Source organism: Chrysemys picta, chromosome 6 (assembly GCF_011386835.1).
Source record: "Chrysemys picta bellii isolate R12L10 chromosome 6, ASM1138683v2, whole genome shotgun sequence".
NCBI classification, from domain to species: Eukaryota; Metazoa; Chordata; order Testudines; family Emydidae; genus Chrysemys; species Chrysemys picta.
Window position 1 is genome coordinate 125,766,398 of NC_088796.1, and position 25,364 is coordinate 125,791,761.

Genomic DNA, 25,364 nt, shown 5'->3' on the forward strand with positions numbered 1-25,364 from the left:
CCCCCAGACCCTCCCGCCCAGGGCAAGTGGAGGGTCCGCGGCTCCCGCGCAGCTCTTACCATGGCCAGACTGCAGCTCCAAGGGCCCTCCAGCCAGAGCCGGGTCGGTTTCAGAGCCGCGCAAGCAGCTGTCGTCACCCAGCATGGAGTCGCGGCCCCTCCACCTGCTCAGGGTGGGACACGGGCTGGGGACTGCTTCCAGCCCCTCCGCACCACAGGCAGGTGGAGGGTCCGTGCGGCTGGCCTGGTTGGAGGGTGGGGCCTCGGGGGCAAGAGGAGGGGTAGGGGGTGGGGTCCACCCCGGGCAAAAATTGGACAGGCCACATCCATCCACTTTCAAAAAGCGGGAGAGCTATGGCTCCCCCTGGCCTCTCCGGTTCCGGCGCCACTGTTTCCCGGCTACCTAAGGAGCACTGCGGGCCTATAGTTGGCTCCAGTGCCTGCTTGGTTGGAAGAGTCACCAGAGCAGCTCTCAAACCCAGTGGCTGCTCCAAGCACTCACCCACGGCTGCAACAGCTCCTCTGCTTGCTTGTTCCCAGCCACGCTCCTGCTGTGCCTCGCCGCAGGTAACCTGGTCCTGATCCTCGGCTCCGATTCCTGACTCCTGGCTTCAGCGCTGACCCTTGGCTCTGGCATCTGGCCTCTGGCATCAGCTGCGACTCCTCAGCTCCGAGTCCTGCTCTGACCACTAGGCACGACCGCCCATGTGCTGGTCACTGATGCCGGGAAACTCTGGGAGGGGATTCTCTTTTACTTTCCCAGTGGAGAAGTGGGATAACCTGAGCCCTCAGTTTTCCGTAGACCCTTGACGTTTTTCCCCTGAGGATCCCTGACCAGCGGTGCTTTCAAATCCATGTACAGACCCACCTCTGGAGCTGACGGATGTACTTGGGCCACCGCTGGAAAGGGGGAAGCGGACAGTGCCAGGGAGTCTGAAGTTGTCTCCAGCCTCTTTTTCGGCCACCATTTTTGGAACCGATATGCTTGTTCCATTTGGGGTATGACCCGCCGTTGGGGCTTTGCTATCACAGACCCTTTGGTTTGGGGGAAGAAGGAGGTTTCAGCTTGAAGCCCATGGGATCTGAGGGTGCCCAGGTGTGCAGATGGGCTCTGCTAACAGAGGCCGCCCTCTGCAGGCTCCTGCCATGCTAAGCAATCAGCGCTGATGGCTGCGGATCCAGCGGTACCATGATCTTGGCCTTTTCCCTGCTAACGGACCTCGGTACCTCGCGTGATCTCTTGCACTGTTTTTTAGCTCCCGAAGGAGCTGGGCAGTGCTGAAGAACGTGAGAGAGGCTCTCACATGCACAGGGGCAGCTTTAATAGGCTAAAGGACAGGAGTACTTGTGGCATCTTAGAGACTAACAAATTTATTTGAGCATAAGCTTTCGTGGGCTAAAACCCGCTTCATCGGATGCATGCAGTGGAAAATACAGTACGAAGTTATATACACACACACACACACACACACACATACACACACAGAGAACATGAAACAATGGGTGTTATCATACAAACTAGAACGAGAGTGACACAAATGGACACAAATCAGACGTCAAGAATTATAACATTAAAAAACCATTTGGAGAACACTTCAATCTCCCTGGTAACTCAATTACAGACCTAAAAGTTGCAATATTACAACAAAAAAAACTTCAAAAACAGACTCCAACGAGAGACTGCTGAATTGGAATTAATTTGCAAATTGGACACCATTAAATTAGGCTTGAATAAAGACTGGGAGTAGATGGGTCACTACACAAAGTAAAACTATTTCCCCAGGTTTATTTCTCCCCCCCCCCCCCCCCCCACGGTTCCTCACACCTTCTTGTCAACTGCTGGAAATGGGCCATTTTGATTACCACTACAAAAAGTTTTTTTTTCTCTCCTGCTGGTAATAGCTCACCTTAACTCATCACTCTCGTTATAGTGTGTATGGTAACACCCATTGTTTCATGCTCTGTGTGTGTGTGTTTGTATATATATATATATATACACACACACACACACGCACGTACTGTATTTTCCACTACATGCATCCAATGAAGTGGGTTTTAGCCCCCGAAAGTTTATGCTCAAATAAATTTGTTAGTCTCTAATGTGCCACAAGGACTCCTGTTCTTTTTGCGGATACAGACTAACACGGCAGCTACTCTGAAACCTTTAATAGGATAGTGGGTGCCCTGATCTGATTTGTAATTTTTTTTTTTTTACTAGGTCTACAACCTCTCGTGACCCGCACTTTAAGCACTGGAGCGGAGGCTGCGACAGGCTTATCCATACGCTCAGATCCTTTAGCTTGGCAGCTAAAGCTGGAGAAGCAAGGCTTGGAGCAGGTTTTAATGGCCCTTAGGAGCTCTTGGGGTGGAGGTGCTGTGAGTCTGGGTGTGGCGCAGCAAGCTGGATAAACTCTCCCCGCTTCCCAAGCAAACCAGGCTCCTAACATGGGCGTCTGAAGCGGGGCATACAGCAGGACAAGAGGCCCGCCTCTTAAATCCTGGCCGATTCCCTTCTGGATCCGGGCTGGGACAGGTATAAACATAAAACCCTCTGGAATGAATCAGAGCCACCCAGCGAGGTATCTGATCCATCTGCAGCAGCAGCAGGAAGGGGCCCAGTTGGGCAGAGCAGCACGCCCCCTTTTCTAGCCCCGCCCTGAGGCTGTTCAGGAGCAGCATAGGGAAGGCCAGGAGGGGGTGGGAGAGGAGGCCCACAGGCACTGCCATGAAACCCACCGCTGTCAGCAGCCCCACCAGCGAGCACACCCTGTGAGCGGGACTGTGCAGAGCCCCCCTACCTACAAATCAATCCGCTGTGGGGGATGAGTAGGGTGACCAGACAGCAAGTGTGAAAAATCGGGATGGGGGGTAATAGGAGCCTATATAAGAAAAAGACCCAAAAATCGGGACTGTCCCTATAAAATCAGGACATCTGGTCACGCTAGGGATGAGGGGGAGCGATGCTTAGCTTGCAGTGTTGATGTGGTGCATGTCGAAGGCCTGCATTACACACACACACACACCCCTCCGCGCCACCTGCAGGCCTCGCTCCCTTGCACTGCAGCTGAGGAGTGCAGCGCTGTGTTTGCTTGGCTTTGCAGACTTTGCTCGACAGAACTTGCTGTGCTGGCTCCAGGCTGCAGTGTTGCAGCCAGGCCAGCACTAGGACCCTGTGGGGCGTGGAGGAGGGAGTGGTTGTGGGAGCAGAAAAAGGAACTCCTTTATAAGCCGTCAGGCACTCCTCCTGCTGCACCAGGCAGGAAGGGAAAGGCAGGGACAGGCTTGCCCAAGTGCAGCTGTGGCACCCAGGAGAAAGCAGCCAGCATTCAGAGCGCCTGACAGGAGAGTGGGTGCTGTGCACTCAACAATGTGCCCAGGGTCTGCCACTCACACCCTGTTGCTTCCTGGCCTCCCCCCAGAGACCCACCACCACAGCTTCTAGAGACAGGCAGAGCTCTGACTGTCCTGAGGGGGGGAAGATGGATGAGGAAACAACAGGCGACTCTGAGACCTTGCTGGAAAGGCCAGGGCCGGCTGAGCTGAGGAAACCGGTGCTCTTCAGAACTTACAGGCGGCGATGGTTCCTGCTGGTGGTGATCTGCCTGCTGAACTGCTCCAATGCCATGGTGAGTACCGGTGACACTGCCCTCAGCGCTTAAACCTGTTTTCTTGTGGAAACCTGACATTCTGGTCTGGAACAAGCCTGCCTTTCTGTGACCCTGGTGGGGAGAGAACAGCTCTGTCCCAACTAGCATCTGCAGCAGACGAGCTTCTAAGAAACAAAGATTTGTCTTAATGCATTACCTGTGACAATACACGGTGTCCTAAGCATCTGTCTAGGGGGCAGCCCCTTGTGATTTGAAAAGAGATTGGCCAGAGCAGAAACTTTACTCAGTGCGATGAGCTAAAAGGCGTGGCAACCTTAACCCGGGCTGAGAGATTTCACAGCAAAACTAAAATATGGAGAACGCTAACTTCAAATGGATTTAACGAGGAGGACAAAAATCCATCTAAGCAGCCTGCAGAGGATTCCTTTGGGAACTTCCCTGGTCTCGTGTATTTACATAGCTTGTTTGGGAAGTTACAAAGAACTACTTTCCATGGCAACATAACAGCAGCAAGCGTTAGACAAAACCGAGCTGGAACATACACGAACACAGCTGGTATAAATGTAACACCGTGCTTGGTTAATCATTCCTGGGTTTTGTAAGCTGCTTTTATTATTTTAAAGTGTTTGGAGAGCTTGGATGAGTTATTTGAATTGGAATCCTGCTACACAGGCCTAGTTCACACGCGGAAATGCTGGTCAGTACAGCTATACATGTAGCCTAGAGGCAGCTTGTACCAGCAAAGGGGTGTTTTGCCAGCATGGTTGATTCCAGATCCCCAAATAAAATAAGCTATACCACCAAATAACTGCAGCTACACTAGGGCTTTTGCTAAATCATAGAATCACAGGTTTGGAGGGAACCTCAGGAGGTCAACTAGTCCAACCCCCTGCTCAAAGCAGGACTGTACAAGGGTTTGCCGGGGCTCGACCCTCTCTGGAGCGGCGGGGAGCCACACCGACTCACTACCCACTGGGGCGAGGGTACTCTGTCTGGCTGCAGGGTCTCCCCCGGCAGCCCTTGCAATCCTGACAAGATGCGGGCACCAACGTTATGTCCGGGCTCAGACCCTCGGTCAGGGTTGAGCGATAGTAAACACAGTATCTACGTCCAGACCCTAGGTCAGGGCAGGGCAACAAACACTGAGTCAAGAGCTCAGGCCCTCAGTCAGGGCTGAGCAACAATATAAAGTAGCCTCAACAGGCCTGGGAGAGGGGGAGACGGCTACCCACGGGTTGGGTGGCAGGGGGGACGCAGGCCCTCCCACTCCACTGCGTCCCAGCCCGGGGCCCTAGCAGCGGCGGAAACTCGCTGCTGTCAGTGGGGATCCTGGCCGCAACACACTGACATTGGCTCCGGCACTGCAGCAGCCAGACTGGGGTCGGCTGCCCCCGGGCTACTTCCACACTCCCCCTCGGGGCCTACCTGGGGGCCGGTGTCGGCCTCGGGGGGATCCTGGACCATGGGTTCGTCCGGCCAGGCGTCGTTCGGTAGGCCCGGCGGCTCCTGGGGGTAGCGGGTGCAGGGCAGGCCCGGCGGCTCCTGGGGGTAGCGGGTGCAGGGCAGGCCCGGCGGCTCCTGGGGGTAGCGGGTGCAGGGCAGGCCCGGCGGCTCCCGACGGCCGCCCCGGGCTACAGCAGTTTCCCAGCCCCGAGCTAGACTGGAGACGTCTGGTCTCTTCGGCGGCTGGGGCCTGACTGGGTTCTGAGGGCCAGCCTTTATACTGCCGGGTCGCCACCTGACCCCGGGAGGGGCGGACTCAGAGCTCCCTGGCTCCGCCCACTGCGGCCTTCGGATGGGCTCTTCCCCCTCTGGGGCGCCGGGGAGCCACACCGCCTCACTATAAGGACCAATCCCCAACTAAATCATCCCAGCCAGGGCTTTGTCAAGCCTGACCTTAAAAACCTCTAAGGATGGAGATTCCACCACCTCCCTAGGTAACCCATTCCAGTGCTTCACCACCCTCCTAGTGAAAAAGTTTTTCCTAATATCCAACCTAAACCTCCCCCACTGCAACGTGAGACCATTGCTCCTTGTTCTGTCATCTGCTACCACTGAGAACAGCCGAGCTCCATCCTCTTTGGAACCCCCCTTCAGGCACTTCCCTCACTCTTCTCTTCTGAAGACTAAATAACCGCAGTTCCCTCAGCCTCTCCTCATAAGTCTTGTGCTCCAGCCCCCTAATCATTTTTCCAGCCCCCATATAATTTAAATTTAAAAAAATATTAAAAAAAAAATCACATCCCTAACCAACATTACCACACTGGCAAAAGTTTTAGTGTAGACCTGGCCAAAACCTTGTACCTTGTGGTCCAGGACTGGCTTTGGCAGACCAGTGTGGGGAAGCCAGGACTCTGTGTCCTTGGCTCACAGCAATGTTTCTTTCTTTGAGAAATTTCAGTCACATTGCAAGAAGAAATGAAAAACCTTAAATCATTTTAAAGTCAAACATCCTTGCCAATGTCTTGTCTGCAGTGATGTGAACATGGATGGCATCTTACTTCATACAACTAAAATACTGGCCATTTTAAATGTAAGAACATAAGAATTGCTATATTGGGCCAGACCAATGGTCCATCAAGGACAGCATCCTGTCTGCCGACAGCGCCCCATACCCAAACTTTGGGGGTGGTGTACAGAACAGAGCCGTTGGAGTGATCAACCTCTGTCTTCCCCTCCTAGCTTCTGGCAGTCAGAAGTTTAGGGTCACTTAACCCGTGGCCCTGCCCCTTCCACACAAGGCCCCACCCTCTGCAGCGGGAGCCCTGAGCCCCCTCCCGTAGCCAGAGAAGTCTTGGGCTAGCTGGCTGGACCCCGGAGCCTCCCCTCCCCCACTGCCACCAGAGCAGCCCCAGGCCAGTGTTCCACAGCAGAGCATTCCTTGGCCTATTATACCCGCCGCCCGTGGGGTCACCCAGAGCATGGGGTTGCATCCCTGACAATCTTAGCTAACAACCAGAGATGGACCTATCCTCCATGAACGTATCTAGGTCTGTTTTGTAGAGTCAAAGCTCTTCAGCAAGGAACTCGAAAGTAAGAACTGAGCACACTAGAAGACCTAAACTTGCCACCAACCAAGTGCAAGTAACGAGCATCTTCTCATCTTGAGCATGCTATTTCCTTGCTGCTTTTCCAATCTGCATCACAACACTTCCTTTCTCACCAGCAAAATACAATATGGGATCCCCCTGGAGAGCTGCCTGCCAAAAAGCAAAGTGGCTAGCAACAGGAATGACAAGATCACACCAGACTGAAATGGTGCAAATTCTATTAAACGGCATGAATGACCCTTGCTGCTTAAAGGTGCGGGTGTTCCCGAGGTACACTGAGTAGCTCCTCGGTCTGCTAAGAGCTAGCCGGGCTAGTCACAGAGGAAGGTGCTATTCAGCAGGAGCAAGGGTGGCACAATCTAGCCCAGAGTGTTTTAAAGATAGAGTTGGAAATCGCTTGGCATTGGTGAGTGGGCATTAGCTTGGTTTCCTCACTGGTGTAAAGCAACAGACTCATCTAATGCTCAGAAAATGGACCAAATGTGCTTCCTTTAGAGCCTCTTATGAGCTGTTTATGATCCGGGTTTAGAAAAATTGGATTTATCGGACAAAGCCGGCATCTTTTCTGTAAGGGCTTGCCTGCTCTACAAGCACAATGCAGTTATTGTGAGTGCTTCAACGCTCTGATCTAATCCTGCCTTCACACGGGATTGAATTGTGCCCGGGCAGCAGTTCTCCACAGCTGTCAGCTCATGTGCGCTCACTCCCACCTCCCTGCCCAAGTCCTGCAAACAGCGGTGCACATGAGCAATCCCAAGGGGCTCCTCGTGGGCCTGTGTTTACAGGATTGGGGACCCTGTTTGTGTAAGTTCCTTCTCTGCATAGCTCTCCTATACTGCCTCTGCCAGGGATCAAGTGGCTTTTGACATGCCCGCAGAATGGCACCAATAGGAACACTGTGCTAATACCTGGGAGAATGAGCTGAACTGAGTCGCACAGGTCCTGGGGCCCTGTTCACAGGGCAAAACCAGTGTCATGTACAGATTACAGGAACACAAGCAGGCAGGCCGGGGAGCTCAGAGAATAGCAAGAGCTGGAGAAAGGATGAAAATTCCTTTTGAATGTTTTATTCTAAAAGTTTTGCAAGACTTGTAATATTTGAAAACGGCTGCCCAGTCCTACTAAGCTGGCAAATAAAGAACTAAGCTTTAATCAACGAACAGGTGCAACTTTTATTCAACCAGTGCCAGCAACAAACAGTTGAGGTGCAGCTGGAAAGACAAATGCCTGGTCTACACTGGGTGGGCGGGGGTTCGATGTAAGATACGCAACTTCAGCTACGGGAATAGCGTAGCTGAAGTCGACGTATCTTATTTCAACTTACCTCCCGTCCTCACGGCGAGGGATCGACGGCTGCGGCTCCCCCGTCAACTCCGCTACTGTCGCTTGCCCTGGTGGAGTTCCGGAGTCAACGGGAGCGCGTTCGGGGATCGATATATCGCGTCTAGATGAGACGCGATATCGATCCCCAATAGATCGATCGCTACCCGCCGATCCAGTGGGTAGTCTGGACGTACCCTTAGAGCCTAACCTCATTGCCCAAAGTCAGTAGGAATATTTGCATTGGACTTTGGTGGGCACTGGGTCAGGTTCTAAAAGTGAGGGGCCTGAAAAGTCACTTGTATGCTTAAGTGCTTGCAGAACCAAGCTATAAACACCCAGATGTTGGCTAACTGACAGCTAAGGGTGGGCATGAGAAACATTCACAAATATTAGAAGGGCTTAAATATGATATAAGAAGAGAGTGATTCGGAGAAATAGGATGAAATTAAGAAAGGGAAACTCTAGGTTAAATATCTTGAAAAAAATCTGACTCTGTTAGCTCTAGGAAACAATCTCTGCAGGGAAGTGATGGAAGCCCTGTTTTTTGAGATCAGGGCTCTAGCAAATACATGGCAGGAAAGGGGATGGAGTAGATGTAAGGATGGAAGGTTTCTGGCCAATGGGAGCTGCAGAGCCAGCGATCGGGGAGGGGGCAGCATGTGGAGCTTCCCTGGCTGCCCCTGCACTTAGGGGCCCGAAGGGACATGCTGGCCACTTCTGGGAGCCATGCAGAGCAAGGGCAGGCGGGGAGCCTGCCTTAGCCCTGCTGTGCTGCTGACCGGACTTTTAACGGCCTGGTCAGCAGTGCTGACCGGAGCCACCAGGGTCCCTTTTCAACCGGGCATTCCAGCTGAATACCGGACGCCTGGCAACCCTACCTCATGGGTATATAAGGGGCAGGGCATTGCCCGTCAGTCTTATATGACAGAGCTAAATCGTGCATGCAAATCGTGCATCCAAGTCATGAAATGGGCTACAAATGCAATAAAAAATAAGATATTCAAAGGTTTAACAAATATGGGGGGTGGGGCGCCGAAGATGTTCCTCACCTGGAGCGCCTTTTGGTCTAGAACCGGCCCTGATCAAAACTGTATGAATAATGGACACTTAAAATGGATCCCCTCCGCAGTATGCAGATAGAAGTCTGTGCTGGCTTTCTTCTTGGTCTCTTTCCCAGCCCCAGAGATTCTTACCCTCCTGCTGCCCAGGCAGCCTTTTTGCCACCCTCCTGACACTGGCCGTGGTGTGGGTGAAACTCTCTCACACAGTATGGCCCCACGCCAACGATTGAAACATGGTAAAATGTGTGTTTTAATAAATCCATAAGTGTAGAAACGCTGCGATCTTAAAACAGAAATAAAACCGTGAGAAGGGAAAGCACACACACACTGCCAGTTCAGTCCCATTCGGTGCCAGTCTCAGATTGTCCTGCAGTGCCTACGTACCAATGACTACAACCTTGAAAAATCAAGATAGAATATTGACCTTCTCAGATTTAAGAGTCAAAGTATACAGAGGTGCTCTCTCTGCTCCAGCTGTGGTCTCCAACGTGACAGAAAAAAAAGAAAAGAAAGGCACTTAGGTACATGATGTAATAAAGTGCCCATGCAGCTAAACACTGGCCCCAATGCCCGCTGCTCTGCACCTGGTCACGTACAGCCGTGCACAGTGGCTGTGTGACGCTGACATTCTGCTCTCGTTGTGCTTTGCGCCCATTGTACGGGTGTGCAGAGTGGTGGGGAATCGGACCCACAACGCTGACTTAGAACCTAGGCATAAGGAAAACTCTTCTAACAAAATGTCACAGGTCTTATTACCCACGTCTGTATGTGGTATCTCATTAAACTTAAGCCATAATACTTGGTACTCTGCAAACTTGAAAATGTAGACACTGACCCAGTACGTTTGGGAATTTTAAAAGTAAAACTACAATAATTTCTATACGGCCAATATACTGTAGGAAACAATTGGCTTTTAAAACGCCTTCCTTACTTAGACAATGCAATAAATTGACCTTAATTAAATTCCTTGCCCCACAAAAGCTTGTGGCTGAAACAGCCACACTTGTAGCCAGGCAACAAGCAAAAATGTATTAGGGAGGGCTCAGGGGAGGGAGGTTGTGGGGGGGAGAACATTCTGGCTTCAAGAAAGGTTGTATAGAAAAAAAGCTGGAGTGAACCTAGCTACGTCTAGTGAGCTAATTCCTTTAAAAGGAACTACCCAACTCCTCTGCCCTACTCCCAACTGACTCTTAAATCAAAAGATCCCGTAAGACGTTTCACCTAGAACTCAAGCAGCAAACAGAAAAAGGGAGGTCAAAGCCAGAGTAGAAAGTCCATCCCCTGAGCCCTTGCAGGTCCTTGTGTCCGAGCTGTCGTTGCTCAGTTGAGGCCAGTATTGCTGACAGATGATTGTAGGAGGAACATGAAACTCAGAGGTTAGCAGTGTGTCCGGAGGCTGGTCTGATTTCCACACACACGGGTGTGGCCAGACCTCCTGATGAGATCCGACTCACGAGCCTGGAGCAGGAGGAAGTTCCCACAGTGCTGTACAATACTCCATAGCTGGACATAACGCCCCAAAGGGTCCACGCACTCCTCCTCCGGGTTATTCTGCACAACCACACACTTGCTACGTGGCTCTGACCCTGACCTCTGCAGAAAGACAGATCAGGGTTGATTCGCCCCGGGGGGTGGGGGTGAGCATCCACCCCCTTAACCCCAAGAGAGGGACAGATGATAGTGCTGGTTCCACCAGGGGTTGGGGGTGGGGGGGGAGCAGTTCTAAATTCCAGCCAGGGCTCCATAGCACCCCTGCTGGTAGAAGGCGGCAGTTCTCTGTACCTTTGTACCTGGAGCACTTCACTCACTTTCTGGGCTGCTTCAGCCAGCTCCGGCCTCCCAATGCGGCTAGGGGTCACTGAGCCCATGCTGGGAGGACGTCCTGCCGATGGCAGAAGGCAAGGAGTGAATCTGCACTGCAGAGACTCAAAGTGCCCCAGGGTTAAGCTACTTGCTCGCGGCAGGCTAGGGGCCAAATTCTACTCCCAGTGCATGGTGCAAGTCTCACGGACTCCGCTGGGATTGTACTTGCGTAACTGAGCAGAATCTGGCCCTCAGCCTCTGGTGAGAGAGACATTCTCTCGCTGTTAGCCAATGACCTCATCATACTAGTGAGGGAGGGAGGAGCAAGTTGGATTCATGCAGAAGGACGATGCGTGCATGACTGAGTAAAACAAGGCAGCCAGCCCTGCCCGGCTGGCTTTGACGTCAGAACAGGTTCCTGTAAGGCCAAGCCCTGACTCTGGGTGCACAGCACGCTGTTAGCGTTTGAAAGCCTGCAGAAATAAACCACGGCAGCTGTACAGGCTTCACAAACGCATTGCTGCCTCGTGCAATGATACCTCGGCCAGACAGCGTCAAGATGATTTGCCTGGAGGCTTTATTCCAGCAATCGCCTACACTAGGGGCCCCTCTAATTAATGCTGTAAAATGGCTTCGCGTCTAACGCCCGGATTTTGGCAGGCTCACTACTGTACAAATCAGTTCACATTTTTGACTGACTCTCCCGGCTGTCTGATGTTTGGGTGTCTCGGAGTTGGCTGAAAATGCTGCCCCTGTTGCAAAAGAAACATCCGGGTAATGTTTTTGGTGGGGCTATAGCTAAATGTAAGTGTGAACCATCAGCATGTGAGCAGTCCTCACTGACAGGTCTTGGGAAGCATAGAGATGGGTGTATTAGACCAATTGCTACAGGGAGGTGCCAGAACTCCCGTTGGAAGCAGGCAGGGAAGAGAAAAGATAGCCCCTCAGCCAGGGAGCTGCCTGGGTGGGGAAAGGAAGTGCGAGAGGAAGGGGAAAGATAGCCAAAGGTGGGATTTCAGGCTACCTCAGAATGGATGGAGAGAAGGTGAGTTCTGAGTATGAAGTGGGGATTGCCAAGAAGATAGGGAGCCTACAGGGGAAACAAGGCAAGTCAAGAGCCTTGGGAGTGGAGGGAGCAGAGACCTGCGGTTGCAGGGATGGGGGAGCTCCAGCGGGGGAAGGGTCCTCGGGTGGGGGGCGGGGCCAGCCAGGAGCTAGCCTCCCCCGGCCGGCAGTTCACCCGCCGCCCATGCTTTGGTCTGACCCAGTATGGCCGTTCTTATGTTCAGAGCGTAGAGAAGGCAACGAGGAAAGCTTACGTCACAAACATTTTGAGTGTAAGATTAGCCTGATTGGGGTTGAGTAGAAATCCAGGACTTTCCTTGCTCAAAAGTGAACACTGCACATGCAAATATGAACTCAGCTTGGACTCCCTGTTTCAGATCTTCTTGTACTTTTCTGTAGAATAGAGGGGCCCAAACTGGACCATGCGGTTAGAATCCCTCTAATGCCGGGACTTTCCAATCTCAGTCCAAACTCTTCTGGGCTCAGGGACGTCCATACGATTGATCCAAACACAAGACCCCAACAACTCAAATTGCGGACAGAGTGTGGTTCTGGATTTCATCTAATTTGTTAGGCAGATTTGATTTCCTTCGAGAACCCAAGGGCCACGGAGTTACACTCTTGGGATTGGGGCAGGATATTCCCGGCTGCGAGGAAGAGGCAGGCGGATCCAAATTCCTAACAGCGTTGTTTTCCTGATGTGAATCATCTCACACAAGCCTAAAAGTGTTAATTCTCCCAAACACTGCAAAATATTTCCCTGTTTGTACCATCACAGTATAGTTATAATTAAACATTTATCTTGGCTAGCGAAGCAGCAGTTCTGGCCTCTTGACACTTGGCACTTTCTTGAAGTGAGTCCCTCTAATCTAGCTGGCAATTTTAGCAATCACACTTCCACTGAGGCGGGAGTCCTTTGCACAATTACTTTGATTATCGAACGCGTAGAGCCATCTCAAACTCTCAGTTGTACAAAACAAAATTCCACCACACATGTTTGTAGACCACAGTACTTCTCATCTTCTGAGGCAGTTGCTGCTGGCACTTTGTTTCCCATACATCAGAAGCACTTTCTAAAGACTGAGTTGAATGCAGTGCCGTACTGAGAAGCGATTCTTTAAGTAACAAGTTTTAAGGACAGGATGCGCATACTGGGGCAACTTCAGAACATCTTATTATCTCCTTTAAAGCCATAGCCATCCTAAATGTTTGTCTGATCGTCCTCCTCCAGAAAAGATGGAGAGATGGATGCACACCCAAGCAATGTTGCTGTACTGCACATTTAAAAACCTTTTGATCTTTCTGGTTCTGCAGGTTCCTGCAAATTATCTTCTATTCAAAGTTTTTACATATCGTCATTTTTAAATTGTGTCACAGTTTCTATTGCAGCTGTACTAGCAGCTCTTATAAGAAAGCTAGAATAAGATCTTATCTGCACGGTCTTTCTTGCAGAAAAATAACTTGTTTTGGGCCTATGTCTCTAGTCCCATGCCTGATGTGAACATCAGTTCCACTGTTTGAGTTAGTGCATGTCAGGAGAGAAAAATCCCCGCCTTTAAAAATACTTGCCTTGCATTTAAGAATATACTTTCAGGTTCCCACTTTTAAATATAGAAACCTCTGGTTCTTCAAGCATCAGGGCACAGGGGAGAGACGGCACATTTTGACCTGTAGGCAAGAGAGTCTTTTAATTAGTTTATTGCTAGTGTCAACAATGAATGAGAAGCAACACACTCTGGGCGACCAAGCATGGATGGGACTAAGAGAGGAACTCTTGAGTTCAAGCTCTGGCTTAGATACTATCAGTGTACCCTTGAGCTACACTCTAAAAGACAGATTTTATGCCTTGTCCGCTAGTTCTGGGTGCCGTGGTGTTTGGTCCCATCATGCACAGCGAGCACCTGATGTTGAGATGGATGAAAGCAGCGAGGTTCTCAACATGTTTGAACAATCCGGCCCCTTTAAAGCGTCAAGCTGAGCACTCAGATGAGGCACCCAAAGCTCGTGGACCCTTCTGGAAGTGTTGGCTTTCACCTCTGTCCATTTCAATATGGAAATCACACTCCTGATCTCATGGGGTGCTTGGGAAGGTCAGGTCCCCCACATCACCAGTGCTTAGGGGAATAGGCTACTCCGGTGCGGGAGGCAGGTGTAATGTGGCTTTTTGCAGTTGGTGTAAGGGCGGGGCAAGCTCCTGCTTTCAGCAGTGCTGACTGCTCCAGCGGGAATGCGTCCATGACTTCACTCACCAGCCAGTGGCTGCAGGGGTATGCTGGGGAATAGGAGGTTGCACCTCTCCCGGGGACCTGGAAACAGTGGCTGAAGTTAGCTCTGACTGAGACGGCTCTTCAAGAACCTGCCAAAGAAGGAAAACACGAATCTGTGCTCAAACCTGCTTATCAAATGTATCCGGCGCATATTGCACCGAAAGCTGAAGATTATCTTTAAGAGCTGCAATAGCTTCAATCAAATTAAATGTTGTGACCCCCCCCCCCCCCGATTAACTGGACAAAGGCCTGAGATTGAGAGAGTTCTATGCCTTTATAATCTGTGTAGGTCCCGTCTCAGCTTAGGGGGCTGGACTTGACATCTCCAGCTCCCTTCCAGCCCGACATGTCTATGATTCTGTGCAATCTCCAGGTAAAATAGGCTCTGAATTGAAATGTTATGTGGGGTGAATTCTCAGTGTTGACCAACTGGTCTTGAAAAACGTTGAAACAAAGTCTACACCGGCATTTTGAAACTCAGACAATGCCCCAGTTTTTTCATCACGGTTGGATGCTCTCAGGGAAAAATTGCCTGATATTGAAAGGTGCTGAGCACCTGATTGCAACAGGAATTCTGGACACTCAGCAAAGCAAGCTGATGATGCAGGTGCCACAAAGTCCGATTTAGGTGAAGAACTGGAGGCACCAAGTTTGGAGAAATAGATCAACGTGCCCTTAACATTTCCCTTCGTGGGAACGGAGGTGGAAATGGACTGACACGCTGGGCGTAATGAACCCCATTATACTGATAGTGTGTAGTTACTCTTCAACTCTTAGCCATCTCAAATGGGTAAACATTTTAAACTGTAAGCTACCAGAACTGTCTCTCACTAGCAGGAAAAACGCTGTGCGAGACAAGCTCCTCTCTGGCAGGAGAAGACCTCCATTTAAACCAGTTGTTGACACCGTGCAAATTACGCGAGGGAAAAAAGCTCTCTTTTTAGGGCTTTGTAGCGACACCTGTATTTAAAATTCACAAGCCATTGTACTCTGAATGCAAACAAGCTGATGGGATCAAAAGGCACAGCATGAGCTCTCCGTTAGCCTAACTAATAAAACAGGATTCATATAAATTGCCCAACGAACTATGTTGTAGCTGCCCAAAGAATCTTCAGGAATTAGGCTACCTCTACATTTGGCGACGTGTAGCTACACGCTGCAGTGGGAAAAAAAGCTGCATCCACACTGCGGTGTGTAGCTACAAGTGTCGGTAATAAGCTGTGGCAGGAGGAAGGCAGCAGGACACGACACGGTTAAAAACAGCAGTGTAGACAGGCAGGCAAGGCTTGGGCAAGAAGAGAACCATATACATGTATTCGCATACGTACCCACACCCTTCCGGTGTGTCTGTACTCACCTAAGGTGTGCCTTGCCGTCTACATCGCTACTTAAACCACGCTGGGGGGGCGGGGGTCCCACCCGAGTGTATATTCTACATGCCACCAGAAGAAGCGTGCAGTATACACAGAGCTTTAGAAACCACTTCAAAGGGCATATTTTGATGTCATTTGGAAGGAAACGTTAAATCTCAAAATTGGGGTTTTTAAGAAGGATCTTGTATTATCCCAGTGGGGAATACAGATAATTCCATCCGTTCTGGATAACTCCAGATATCTGCTACTGACATAGCAGGAAAGATCCTGTAGCTTGTTACAGTGCTTGGCCTATGCCACCGGCTAGACTTGCAGCTCTGGGTAAATGGTCCCATTGTGAAGATGGGATGTCTAAAAGGCTCTCATTCCTTTAACATTCCTGCATCACAAGGGAGTGCAGGAATTACTTGGTGAAATCATACGATGTGTGCTACACAGGAGGTCAGACTAGGATGATGATAGTAGTGTCCCTTATGGCCTTAAATTTGGCATTCTAATCAACAGCATTTTGCATTTTTAAAGGGGACGATGGTAGCGAAGAGCAGACTATAAATGCCTCTGCCCTCATAATGGCTGGGTGCGTAGAGTACAACATCCACGGAACATTCTTTGTAGCAAACTCTAGAGACTCTCTCAACTTGTAGCTGTAATAACTGGTTAAGGGCCAAATTCAGTCATGACATAACTCAACGGGGGTGTAACGGACATGTCAGTCTAATTGGCTGTAAGGCAATCTAATGGGGCCAGCTCAGCTTCCTTACAGTAACTCAGTGGGGTTACTCTGGGCTTACACCAGGGTAAATGACAAAACTTGGCCCAGCGAGTCCTAAGCTGGTGATGTACATACCGTAGAAAGTGGGAAGGCTCCCTACCATCACCTCTGAATCTGACCCAAATGGTGATCGTCACCATGGTGGGACACCTGCACTGAAGAAGACTCACTGAGGGACATGGTGGGGGTGCTGGCAGACTGGCCCTGCAGGGGAGCTTCTGCCATTCATGTGCCATCCAGTGGCCGTGCTCCCCCCCACGCCACCCCCCGACACTGGGGAGTGGGCTAGGAGCCAAGAAAATGCTGATCACTGTGACAACAGCAGCAATGGAGATTCTGGCCTTTGCACTGGACTAGCAAATGGATGGGGGCTGATTTCCAATGGGGGTGAAACTACACCACTACCTGGTGTCCCTCCAAAGCACAATCATGCAGGGATTGTATGGGGCAAAGCTCACCCTGGCCGACCGAGTGTTAACTCTTAACCTCTCTGTTCTGTTTTTGACAGCTATGGCTGACGTTTGCTCCAGTGGCTGACAAAACAGCAGCCTACTTCCACATCTCCATGGATACGATTAACTGGCTGTCCCTGGTGTACCTTCTCATATCTATCCCGTTTGGACTGGTGGCCACCTGGATTCTCGACACCGTGGGACTCAAGTGTGCTGTAAGTTGGAATGAGAAGCTGCATTAACTAACTAAAGTTGTGTATTTTTGTATATGCAAGCGTAATCTTTGCTAACTAATACTCTGAATGTACGGAGCAGCCCAAGTCATGACATTCTGACTAAACGTTGTGTGAGATGAATGTATTTAAAACTATCCTCCCTACCTTGCAATGAATAGAATCTGGTCCAAGAGGAAATGAAGTGGGGAACAACAAGAAAAGAAAACACAAAGGAGAGTGGGAATGACTGTCTGATACCTTCCCCTTTCTCTCTTTAGGGCCACTAATTTACATTTCTCCCTGAACTTCACTTGTTTGTATTTTCCACAAAGTCTTTCCTGATAACTTGAAACTTCATCAAGTTACCATGAAGCACTTAGAGATGGTCTCTGCCCAATACCAAACAAACTTTAGTCAAACATGAACTTGATCAGAGTATTGAGAACAGATGCATTATGGAACTTGAATGTCTGTCTTTATTTCAGTCATCCAACTGGGATTGGTTTTGATGCTCATTTACCAGTGTCTTTTGAGGCCATAAGCTTCCTAAGTTAGCCAGGACTAAACTTGCTTGTCATGTGATAAAAGGTGGCTTCACGCTCCCTGAGGCTCAGAAGACCTGAGTGCATCTTTCAACCTATGCAAGACCCAGTCAGTTGATGGCCCTGGTGAGACTGTATGGAATGAAAGATGAAAATGAAACAAGGGAGGATGGAACCACGATGCTGCCAGCACCTCTGCACACGTCTGAAGGACAGGGAAGGGATTAGGAGCCTGGGACATGCCAGATTGGTCACCTAGAGTCATGCCACATCCTAGAACTTAATTCAGTCTGCAGCTAAGTCAGCAAGTGACTCCAGTCCCTCTTTACTTGTTGTAGGTGATACTTAGTGCCTGGCTGAACATGGTTGGGAGCGTCATCCGGACTTTCAGCGTCATCAGCTTCCTGAGTTTGGGATCCCTGACCTACACGTACCTGTTCATAGGACAGTGCCTCTGTGCTCTGGCTCAGCCACTTGTCATTTTTTCTCCCACAAAACTAGCAGCCCTGTGGTTCCCAGACCACCAGAGAGCTACAGCAAACATGATCTCTTCAATGTGTAAGTAACAGCTACAACCATGCCGAGCTGGAGCGAGGTCACTCCATAGCAGAACCTGCCTGTGGTGTACGTGGCCTGTGGAGCTGTATTATAGGGACTGCGTTGGTCAGTTGATCACTAAAATCTTTACGTCAGCTATTCACACTCAATACTTCACAATTACAGCCCTTCCTGGGGATCTCTCAGCAATGTGTAAGTGAACTAAAGCTTCACAAAACCCCGTGAAGTAGACAGGTATCTCCGCATTGCAGATGGAGACCAGGTCACATGACTTACTCATCACATGGAAAGTCTGGAGTAAAAACCCCAGACCTCCCAGTCTCTTCCCTCTGCCTTAGCCACAAGACCATTTTCCTCCTGCAAATCCCATGCAGACTGCTAATAGCTCAGAATAGTCACCAAACCTTAACCCATCACTTGAACCCAGCTCCTCAAGTCAGCAGGTGTCCAAATCACAACTGACTTGAGCGGCTAGCTGCTTTGGCAGTGTAAGGGCTTGTCTACACGGCACCACAGTCTGGACTACAGGGCGGTGAATTGTAGAGCGCTCTGAAGTGTTGACCTCTAACTGCCCCCTGTAGACCCTGCTGGTGTGAACAGGGTCCTCCCACCTTGTAATGAATACACATTGGTCCTGTAAAGGAGGAAGATTAACTGCAGGACAGGGAAAATAAAAATCAAGAACACAGAAGAAAGGAAACCTGATAACTTAATTTTCTCCCTAAATTTGAATAGTTAGTTTCCAAGGTGTTCGAAAAGGCTGTGAACAGAAACTAGTTCATCATAAAACATTGCACCTAGAAACCATCCTTCGCTGTGGGTTTTTGCCATTTGCAGAGCTAGCTTCTCTCCCGGCACAGCATTGCTGTTGACAGCTCTCTCCGTTGCATGCAACAGCTAGTTAAAATCCTTAAAAATCAAAAGTGTCCCTGCTATTCTCCTGTTGAATAAATGTGCACTGGAAAGGTACGTGCTACAATGAATATTGACTACCTAGCTGATAAATGTCAACATTCCTTAAAGTCTCTGAGCATCTTTAAAATGTGGGATATAATCTGTATAGTGTGTGATGAGTTCCTGTTATTTTTAATGGAATGTCACTTGGAAAGTTGCTTTGTGACAGATTGAAAAATAAATGGTGGTGTCAGATCTAGGTATTGTTCATTACTGATAAGTATGAGAACAGTAAATGTGTCGTGCAAACACACTAGAATATGGTCCAAGATAGCTTGCCCAACACCTGCTATTTCTGTTGGCTCCCCAGTGGCCCTAATTAACCAGTCTAAACAGAATCCACTGTCGTCATGGGAAAAACTGAAACGGAATCAGAGGTAGCCTGGATTGTCTGGCTGAGCTGCAAGGTGCTTATAGAAGTCTACAAATTGTTCAAGTTTGCAATGAAAAACCCTCTCTGATCCGGTTCTGAAATCTGCTAGCTGTGTAGTTGGATAATTGCATTACAACAGTGAGATGAAAGTGCAAGCGGTGTAAAGAACTATTAGATGTTCAGTTAGTGGCAACGACCGCGGAGACATTATGTTGTAATATACCGGTACATTTGAAAGTGGGTCAGCTAGTAACGAGGTATGTTGTATTTTACTTGAACTTGGCAAAGGATATGCGAGTCTGTCCTGCATAGCATCAGGGCCTGACAACTAGAGTTGTTCCATCTTCATTTTTGTTCCTTCCATAAGCTATTTTCTGGGACAACTTGGTGAGAAGGGATGAAGAATTATTCAAAAAGAGGACGGATGTGTTTTTACCATGCTTTGGGGGGAACAATTACATCAAAAAGTGAAGGCAACACAAGAACAAATGGCGGTAAAGTGTCCGGGAATACATTTAGGCTGGAAATTAGAAGGAGGTTTCTAACCATCAGAGGAGTGAGGTTCTGCAAGGCCAAACACCCCAACTAGCTTGAAGAGGGAAAGCTTGACAAATTTATAAACAGGATGATAAGACAGGATTGCCTGGACTTAATGACCCAGGAGATCCTGCCTAGTCTTATGTCCCTAGTGGAATTCCAGGTAAAATTTCCAGAAAAGGCTAAGACACTTAAGTATTTTTGTGAGTTTTACCCTCCAGATGTAACCTTACAGATGTCTTGTTCCTGATCCCCCTCCCACCCAGCCATGGCTTCATTTAAGCTGAGGCTGCTATGAAATGGATGTCTCGTGACATTTTGGTAAATGTGTAACATTCTCTCAATTTGTATAGGAAAACATTGTCTTGTTTATTTCAATCTAGCTAATCCCTTGGGAATTCTTATCGCTAACTTGCTGTCCCCTACACTTGTGTCTGAAGAAAAAGATATACCACGGATGGTAAGCGAAAGCTGATTAATTAGTATGCAATGTCATTTGGGTTTATATATTCAGTAGCATTGGAGTCGGGCAACCTGGTTACGTGTCTTTGCTTTGGGTTTCATAGCTTGGACTGTACGCCATCCCTGCAGTTACAGCCTGCATCCTAGCCACAGTTGGTGTTCACGACAAGGTCCCTCCAACTCCACCATCAGCAAGCGCCACTCATTCTACCTCGCAGCCGTTTTTCAAAGGCTTGAAAATGGTAAGTGTCCTACAGTGCAGAGAGGTAAACCCCGGAATCAAACATAGCATCCTGGAGAGATCACCAAGTCCAGCCCCCTACGCCGAGGCAGGACCAAGTGCCTGGCCTGCGTGGTGTCATTGTCACCCTCAGCAATCCTGTTGTTGTGGGCAGGCCAGCAGGTGGGCGGGTGCTGAGATTTGCTGCCCAAGTAACTCGAACCTATTTTTTTTAAACCTACGTTCTGAACTTTGCAGCTTCTGAGAAATAAACCGTACGTCATCCTGATGGTCTGTTTTGGAGCAGGGATTGGGATGTTCACCTGCTTTTCGGCTCTTCTGGAACAGATCCTGTGTGTAAGGGGATATTCAAACGTAAGGCCTTTTTGCATCTTGAGCATTATTTGTTATACAATTGAAATGAACCTCCACTAATTACAGTGATCAAAACAAGATGAAGCCACTTGATGCGGTGCACTTGTCTAAACTAGGTTATCAGTATTTGAGATATGCTAACGAGCATACTAGTCTGGTACATCATCAGTCTTTCAATACGATATGTTATCTGATGTTTAATTTGTATCCTTGGCTGGGTCACCATTTGTGAATGAAACTCTTCTCTTGCTGGATTTTACTTGGTAAAATAAAGGCTTTTAATAGATTTTATAGGCATTAAATGCAGCTAAATGCAGCCCCTTATGCACCTCTCCCAATGTGCAAATATGGGGCAGAGGCTTAGACAGAGGTGAGAGGGAACTGGAAACTCAAAGCAAGGTGGACTGGGTTATTTCATTGCCGTATGTGTCCTTAGCCAAATGCACATAAGCAGAGGTGGTCACCTCTCGGCTACATTAATACTCTCCAATAAACATCTCCCCCAAGGCCCTCTCTTGTGGCTCAGCCTTGCATTGGTCTCCAGCATCAGTTTGTGTGGCATGCAGTCTCCAACCCAGCATGGTCACAGCAAAACTCATCCGTGCTCCCTCCATTGCAGTAGGTGATCTCAGGGCAACGGGAGGAGGATGTGAGCTATGAACTCTTCTCCCTCAATTCCAGGCGTGTTCAAAGGGAAGTTCAGGAGGCTGTGCATGGAAAGCCATACTGGGCCCTGCTGGCTAAGGCGGCCAGACGGGGAATAAACAATGGTGTTCTGCATGGCTAGGCAAGTCACGACAAAGCACAAGAGGAATGAGATGAGGAAAATCCGAAGGGAGATAAGGTTGAGGAGCACACCACACACATGGGTACCACTGCACGTGGTTCTCTGTATTCATGAAACTTTGCCATTCAAGTCGCTCTCTATTAAAAACACAGTAATATCAAAAATGGGTTTTTGCCCTTTGAGGTACACGACTACCACTTAAAGAGGCTCCTACCACATTCACTTAGAAAGCAATGGTACATGGGAACTGCTTAAGAGTAACAGTTGTTTGCTTTGGGGGAAAATCAGCTCCACTGTTCCATGTATACCATGTTAAAATGACCAGCATAGATGCACTTACCCAGTCTGCTTTTATCTGCGTATGGTCTTACACCACTCCCGTCTCTATGGGATCTGAACTCTTCCTCTGGACACCTTTTGGGACCGTCATCACCCGGGTCAATTGCTTGCTATTCTAAATGCGTGTCCTGGGGAGGTTTTGAATATTGTGATGGCTACAATGGAAAAGCATGTTAAATAGACTATGGTGGCCTACAACCTACTGTTCATAAACCTGTCCGTGTAGTTAAATATCGGTAATGTAACAAACTCTCACCTCCTAATTCTAGTTTCTCAGACACTCATTTATCTTCCCCTGTAGTTCTTTGCAGGCCTGAATGGTGCGTTGTTCACGGTGTTTGGGTTACTTGGCGCTTTCCTTCTGGGACTGTACGTCGACAAGACCAGAAAATTTATAGAATCCACCAAGGTCTGTTTCTGCCTGACTGCGCTAGCCAGCATCGCATTTGCAGTCGTAAGTTCTGCGTCGCACTTCATCTGGTCTGTGAAGATGAAATTAAAGCCCATTTCTTCAGCTGTCTGATAAAACATTCAGTAACTCCAAAAAAAAAGAACAGGAGTACTTGTGGCACCTTAGAGACTAACACATTTATTTGAGCATAAGCTTTCGTGGGCTACAGCCCACTTCATGGGATGTATAGAATGGAACATATAGTGAGGAGATATATATACATACAGAGAACATAAAAAGGTGGGAGTTGCCATACCAACTCTAAGAGGCTAATTAATGAAGATGAGCAATTATCAGCAGGAGGAAAAAAAACTTTTGTAGAGATAATCAAGATGGCCCATTTCAGACAGTTTGACAAGAAGATGTGAGGATACTTAACATGGGGAAATAGATTCAATGTGTGTAATGGCTCAGCCATTCCCAGTCTCTATTCAAGCCTAAATTGATGGTATCTAGTTTGCATATTAATTCAAGTTCAGCAGTTTCTCGTTGGAGTCTGTTTTTGAAGCTTTTCTGTTGCAAGATTGCCACCTTTAAGTCTGTTACTGAGTGACCAGAGAGGTTGAATTGTTCTCTGACTGGTTTTTGAACGTTATGATTCCTGATGTCAGATTTGTGTCCATTTATTCTTTTGTGAAGAGACTGTGACTTCAATCCGCTACTAATATCACAGACTAGCCGTGCTAGTCTGTATCCACAAAAACAACAGGGAGTCCGGTGGCACCTTAAAGACTAAAAGATTTGCAAATGTAACACCATTAATCTGGGCTTGAATAGGGACTGGGAGTGGCTGGCTCATTACAGAAGCAGCTTTGCCTCTCCTGGAATTGACACCTCCTCATCTATTATTGGGAGTGGACTACATCCACCCTGATTGAATTGGCCCTGTCAACACTGGTTCTCCACTTGTGAGGTAACCCCCTTCTCTTCATGTGGTGTTATATAATCCCTGCATCTGTAATTTTCACTCCATGCATCTGAAGAAGTGAGTTTTTTTACCCACGAAAGCTTATGCCCAAATCAATCTGTTAGTCTTTAAGGTGCCACCGGAATCTGCTACTAGGTTGCTTTCACTGACGATGATGCTGTTTATGAGGTTTGGGGTTCTTTGTTACAGTATAACTTGAGGGATTGTTCCCCGTGGATTGGGGCATTTCAATGAACACCATTTCCAGCATCTGCCACTAACTCACTGCGCAACCTTGGAACAGTTGCCTCATCTTCTTTCAATCTGGAGCAATGGGGTTAATTTATTTAATTCCCAGGAACGTTGTGAGCATTAATTAACATTGGGGCAGTGCCTTGGGAGCATAAAGCATTCGAATTGCTAAGTATAATTGAACACCTAATCCTGCTTGTTGGCTCTGACAGTGGCCAGTACCAGATGACCAAGGAAGGCAGGGAACCCGTGTAATGCATCTATCCCATAGAGGCCAGGGTTAGGAGAAGTCATCTCCTGAACTCAGCTAGAGATCAGTTTAGGCCCTGACACATGAGTCTTGATGGCTTTTATCCCAGGTAGCGCACAAGACCATACGTACAAAGATGATGGAAATGTTTGCCGGAGACAGCGAAACCCTCCTAAATGTGGGACTGCTCCATGGGAAATCGAGCACAGGACTGTAAAGTAGACGTGGCAAGCGTCAGGCCCACAGGACGGCCATTTTTGTGGGTATGGCAGGTGGCAGGCTCTTCGTTCCTCGATGGACTGATACTAGAGCACTAGATCCATAGCATCTTCTGTCTCTAAAATCTCAACAGGCTCCACAAACATGACTGAAATATGCCTCACGATAGGCCTGTGAGTCGAGTACCGTTAGCACCCCACTGTAAAGAGCAGGAAAGAAAGGCACAGTGACTCACCCGACGTAGGACAAGATGTCTGTGGGCAAGCTGCATTAGACCCTGGATCTCTCAGTTCATGCCGTCTCCACAGGCGGATCCCTCCTTCCCTGAGGAGGTGATGAGCACAGCCTCCATCTGCACTAAGGCAGTAGAACCTCAGAGTTACGAACAAAGTGACCAGTCAACCCCACACCCTGTTTGGAACCAGAAGCGCGTAATCAGGCAGCAGCAGAGACCAAAAGAAAAATAGGCAGATACTGTGTTAAACGTAAACTACTAAAAATAAAATAAAGGGAAAGTAGCATTTTTCTTCTGCATGGTAAAGTTTCAGAGCTGTGTTGAGTCACTGTTCAGTTGTCAACTTTTGAAACAACAGCCATAAGATTTTGCTCAGAGTTACGAACAACTTCCATTCCGGAGGGGTTCTACTGGATAGATACAGAACGGAAGTGATGCTGATCCAGAAGAAACAAAAAACCACTTCCTAATATTGTACTAAAATATTGAGCAGGGAGAGGGTTAGGTCTTTTTGCCACGTGTTTGTACAGCACCTCGCCCAGTGGGGCCCTGGCCCAAGACTGATGCTGTGACAATACAGATACTCCTGTTAAAATATTGCCATCCAAATCCCTTGGGTACTTTGACAGTTTTGAACATGGATATTGCAGACGCAGAGTCTTGGCAGGTCCCTGTCTGCCCCGTGCTTATAAATCAGCATGTCTTGGTGGGGAGGACAGGCCATGTGTGTGGAGCATTCTGGCTACAGACATGCCAAAGAGCTCACCTAGTGTCCTTCTCTGCCTCAGAAAACGCTGCACAGCACTGTCTCAAGTAGCCTCTGGAGAGAAATGAGACGTGTCAGGACCAACTGTGCAGAGAGGAGAGAAGGCCCTCGCCCCTGGAACCGCCTGACTTACCAGTTTAGCTCTTCTT

At 48.8% G+C, this 25,364-nt stretch overlaps 1 protein-coding gene across 4 annotated transcripts in view; it reads left to right on the plus strand.

Moving 5' to 3' along the window:
- The first annotated feature begins 3,192 nt into the window (after nucleotides 1-3,192).
- Nucleotides 3,193-25,364, plus strand: part of SLC49A3 (solute carrier family 49 member 3) — a 35,430-nt gene continuing 13,258 nt past the window's right edge. For all 4 annotated transcript variants that reach the window (XM_005308973.5, XM_065549787.1, XM_042859144.2 and 1 more), the window contains exons 1-7: nucleotides 3,193-3,625; nucleotides 16,830-16,988; nucleotides 17,869-18,088; nucleotides 20,336-20,412; nucleotides 20,519-20,656; nucleotides 20,893-21,009; nucleotides 22,437-22,589. In XM_005308973.5, coding sequence (XP_005309030.1) covers nucleotides 3,479-3,625; nucleotides 16,830-16,988; nucleotides 17,869-18,088; nucleotides 20,336-20,412; nucleotides 20,519-20,656; nucleotides 20,893-21,009; nucleotides 22,437-22,589 — 1,011 coding nt within the window. In that variant the 5' untranslated portion in view covers nucleotides 3,193-3,478. The remainder of the gene's footprint in view (nucleotides 3,626-16,829; nucleotides 16,989-17,868; nucleotides 18,089-20,335; nucleotides 20,413-20,518; nucleotides 20,657-20,892; nucleotides 21,010-22,436; nucleotides 22,590-25,364) is intronic.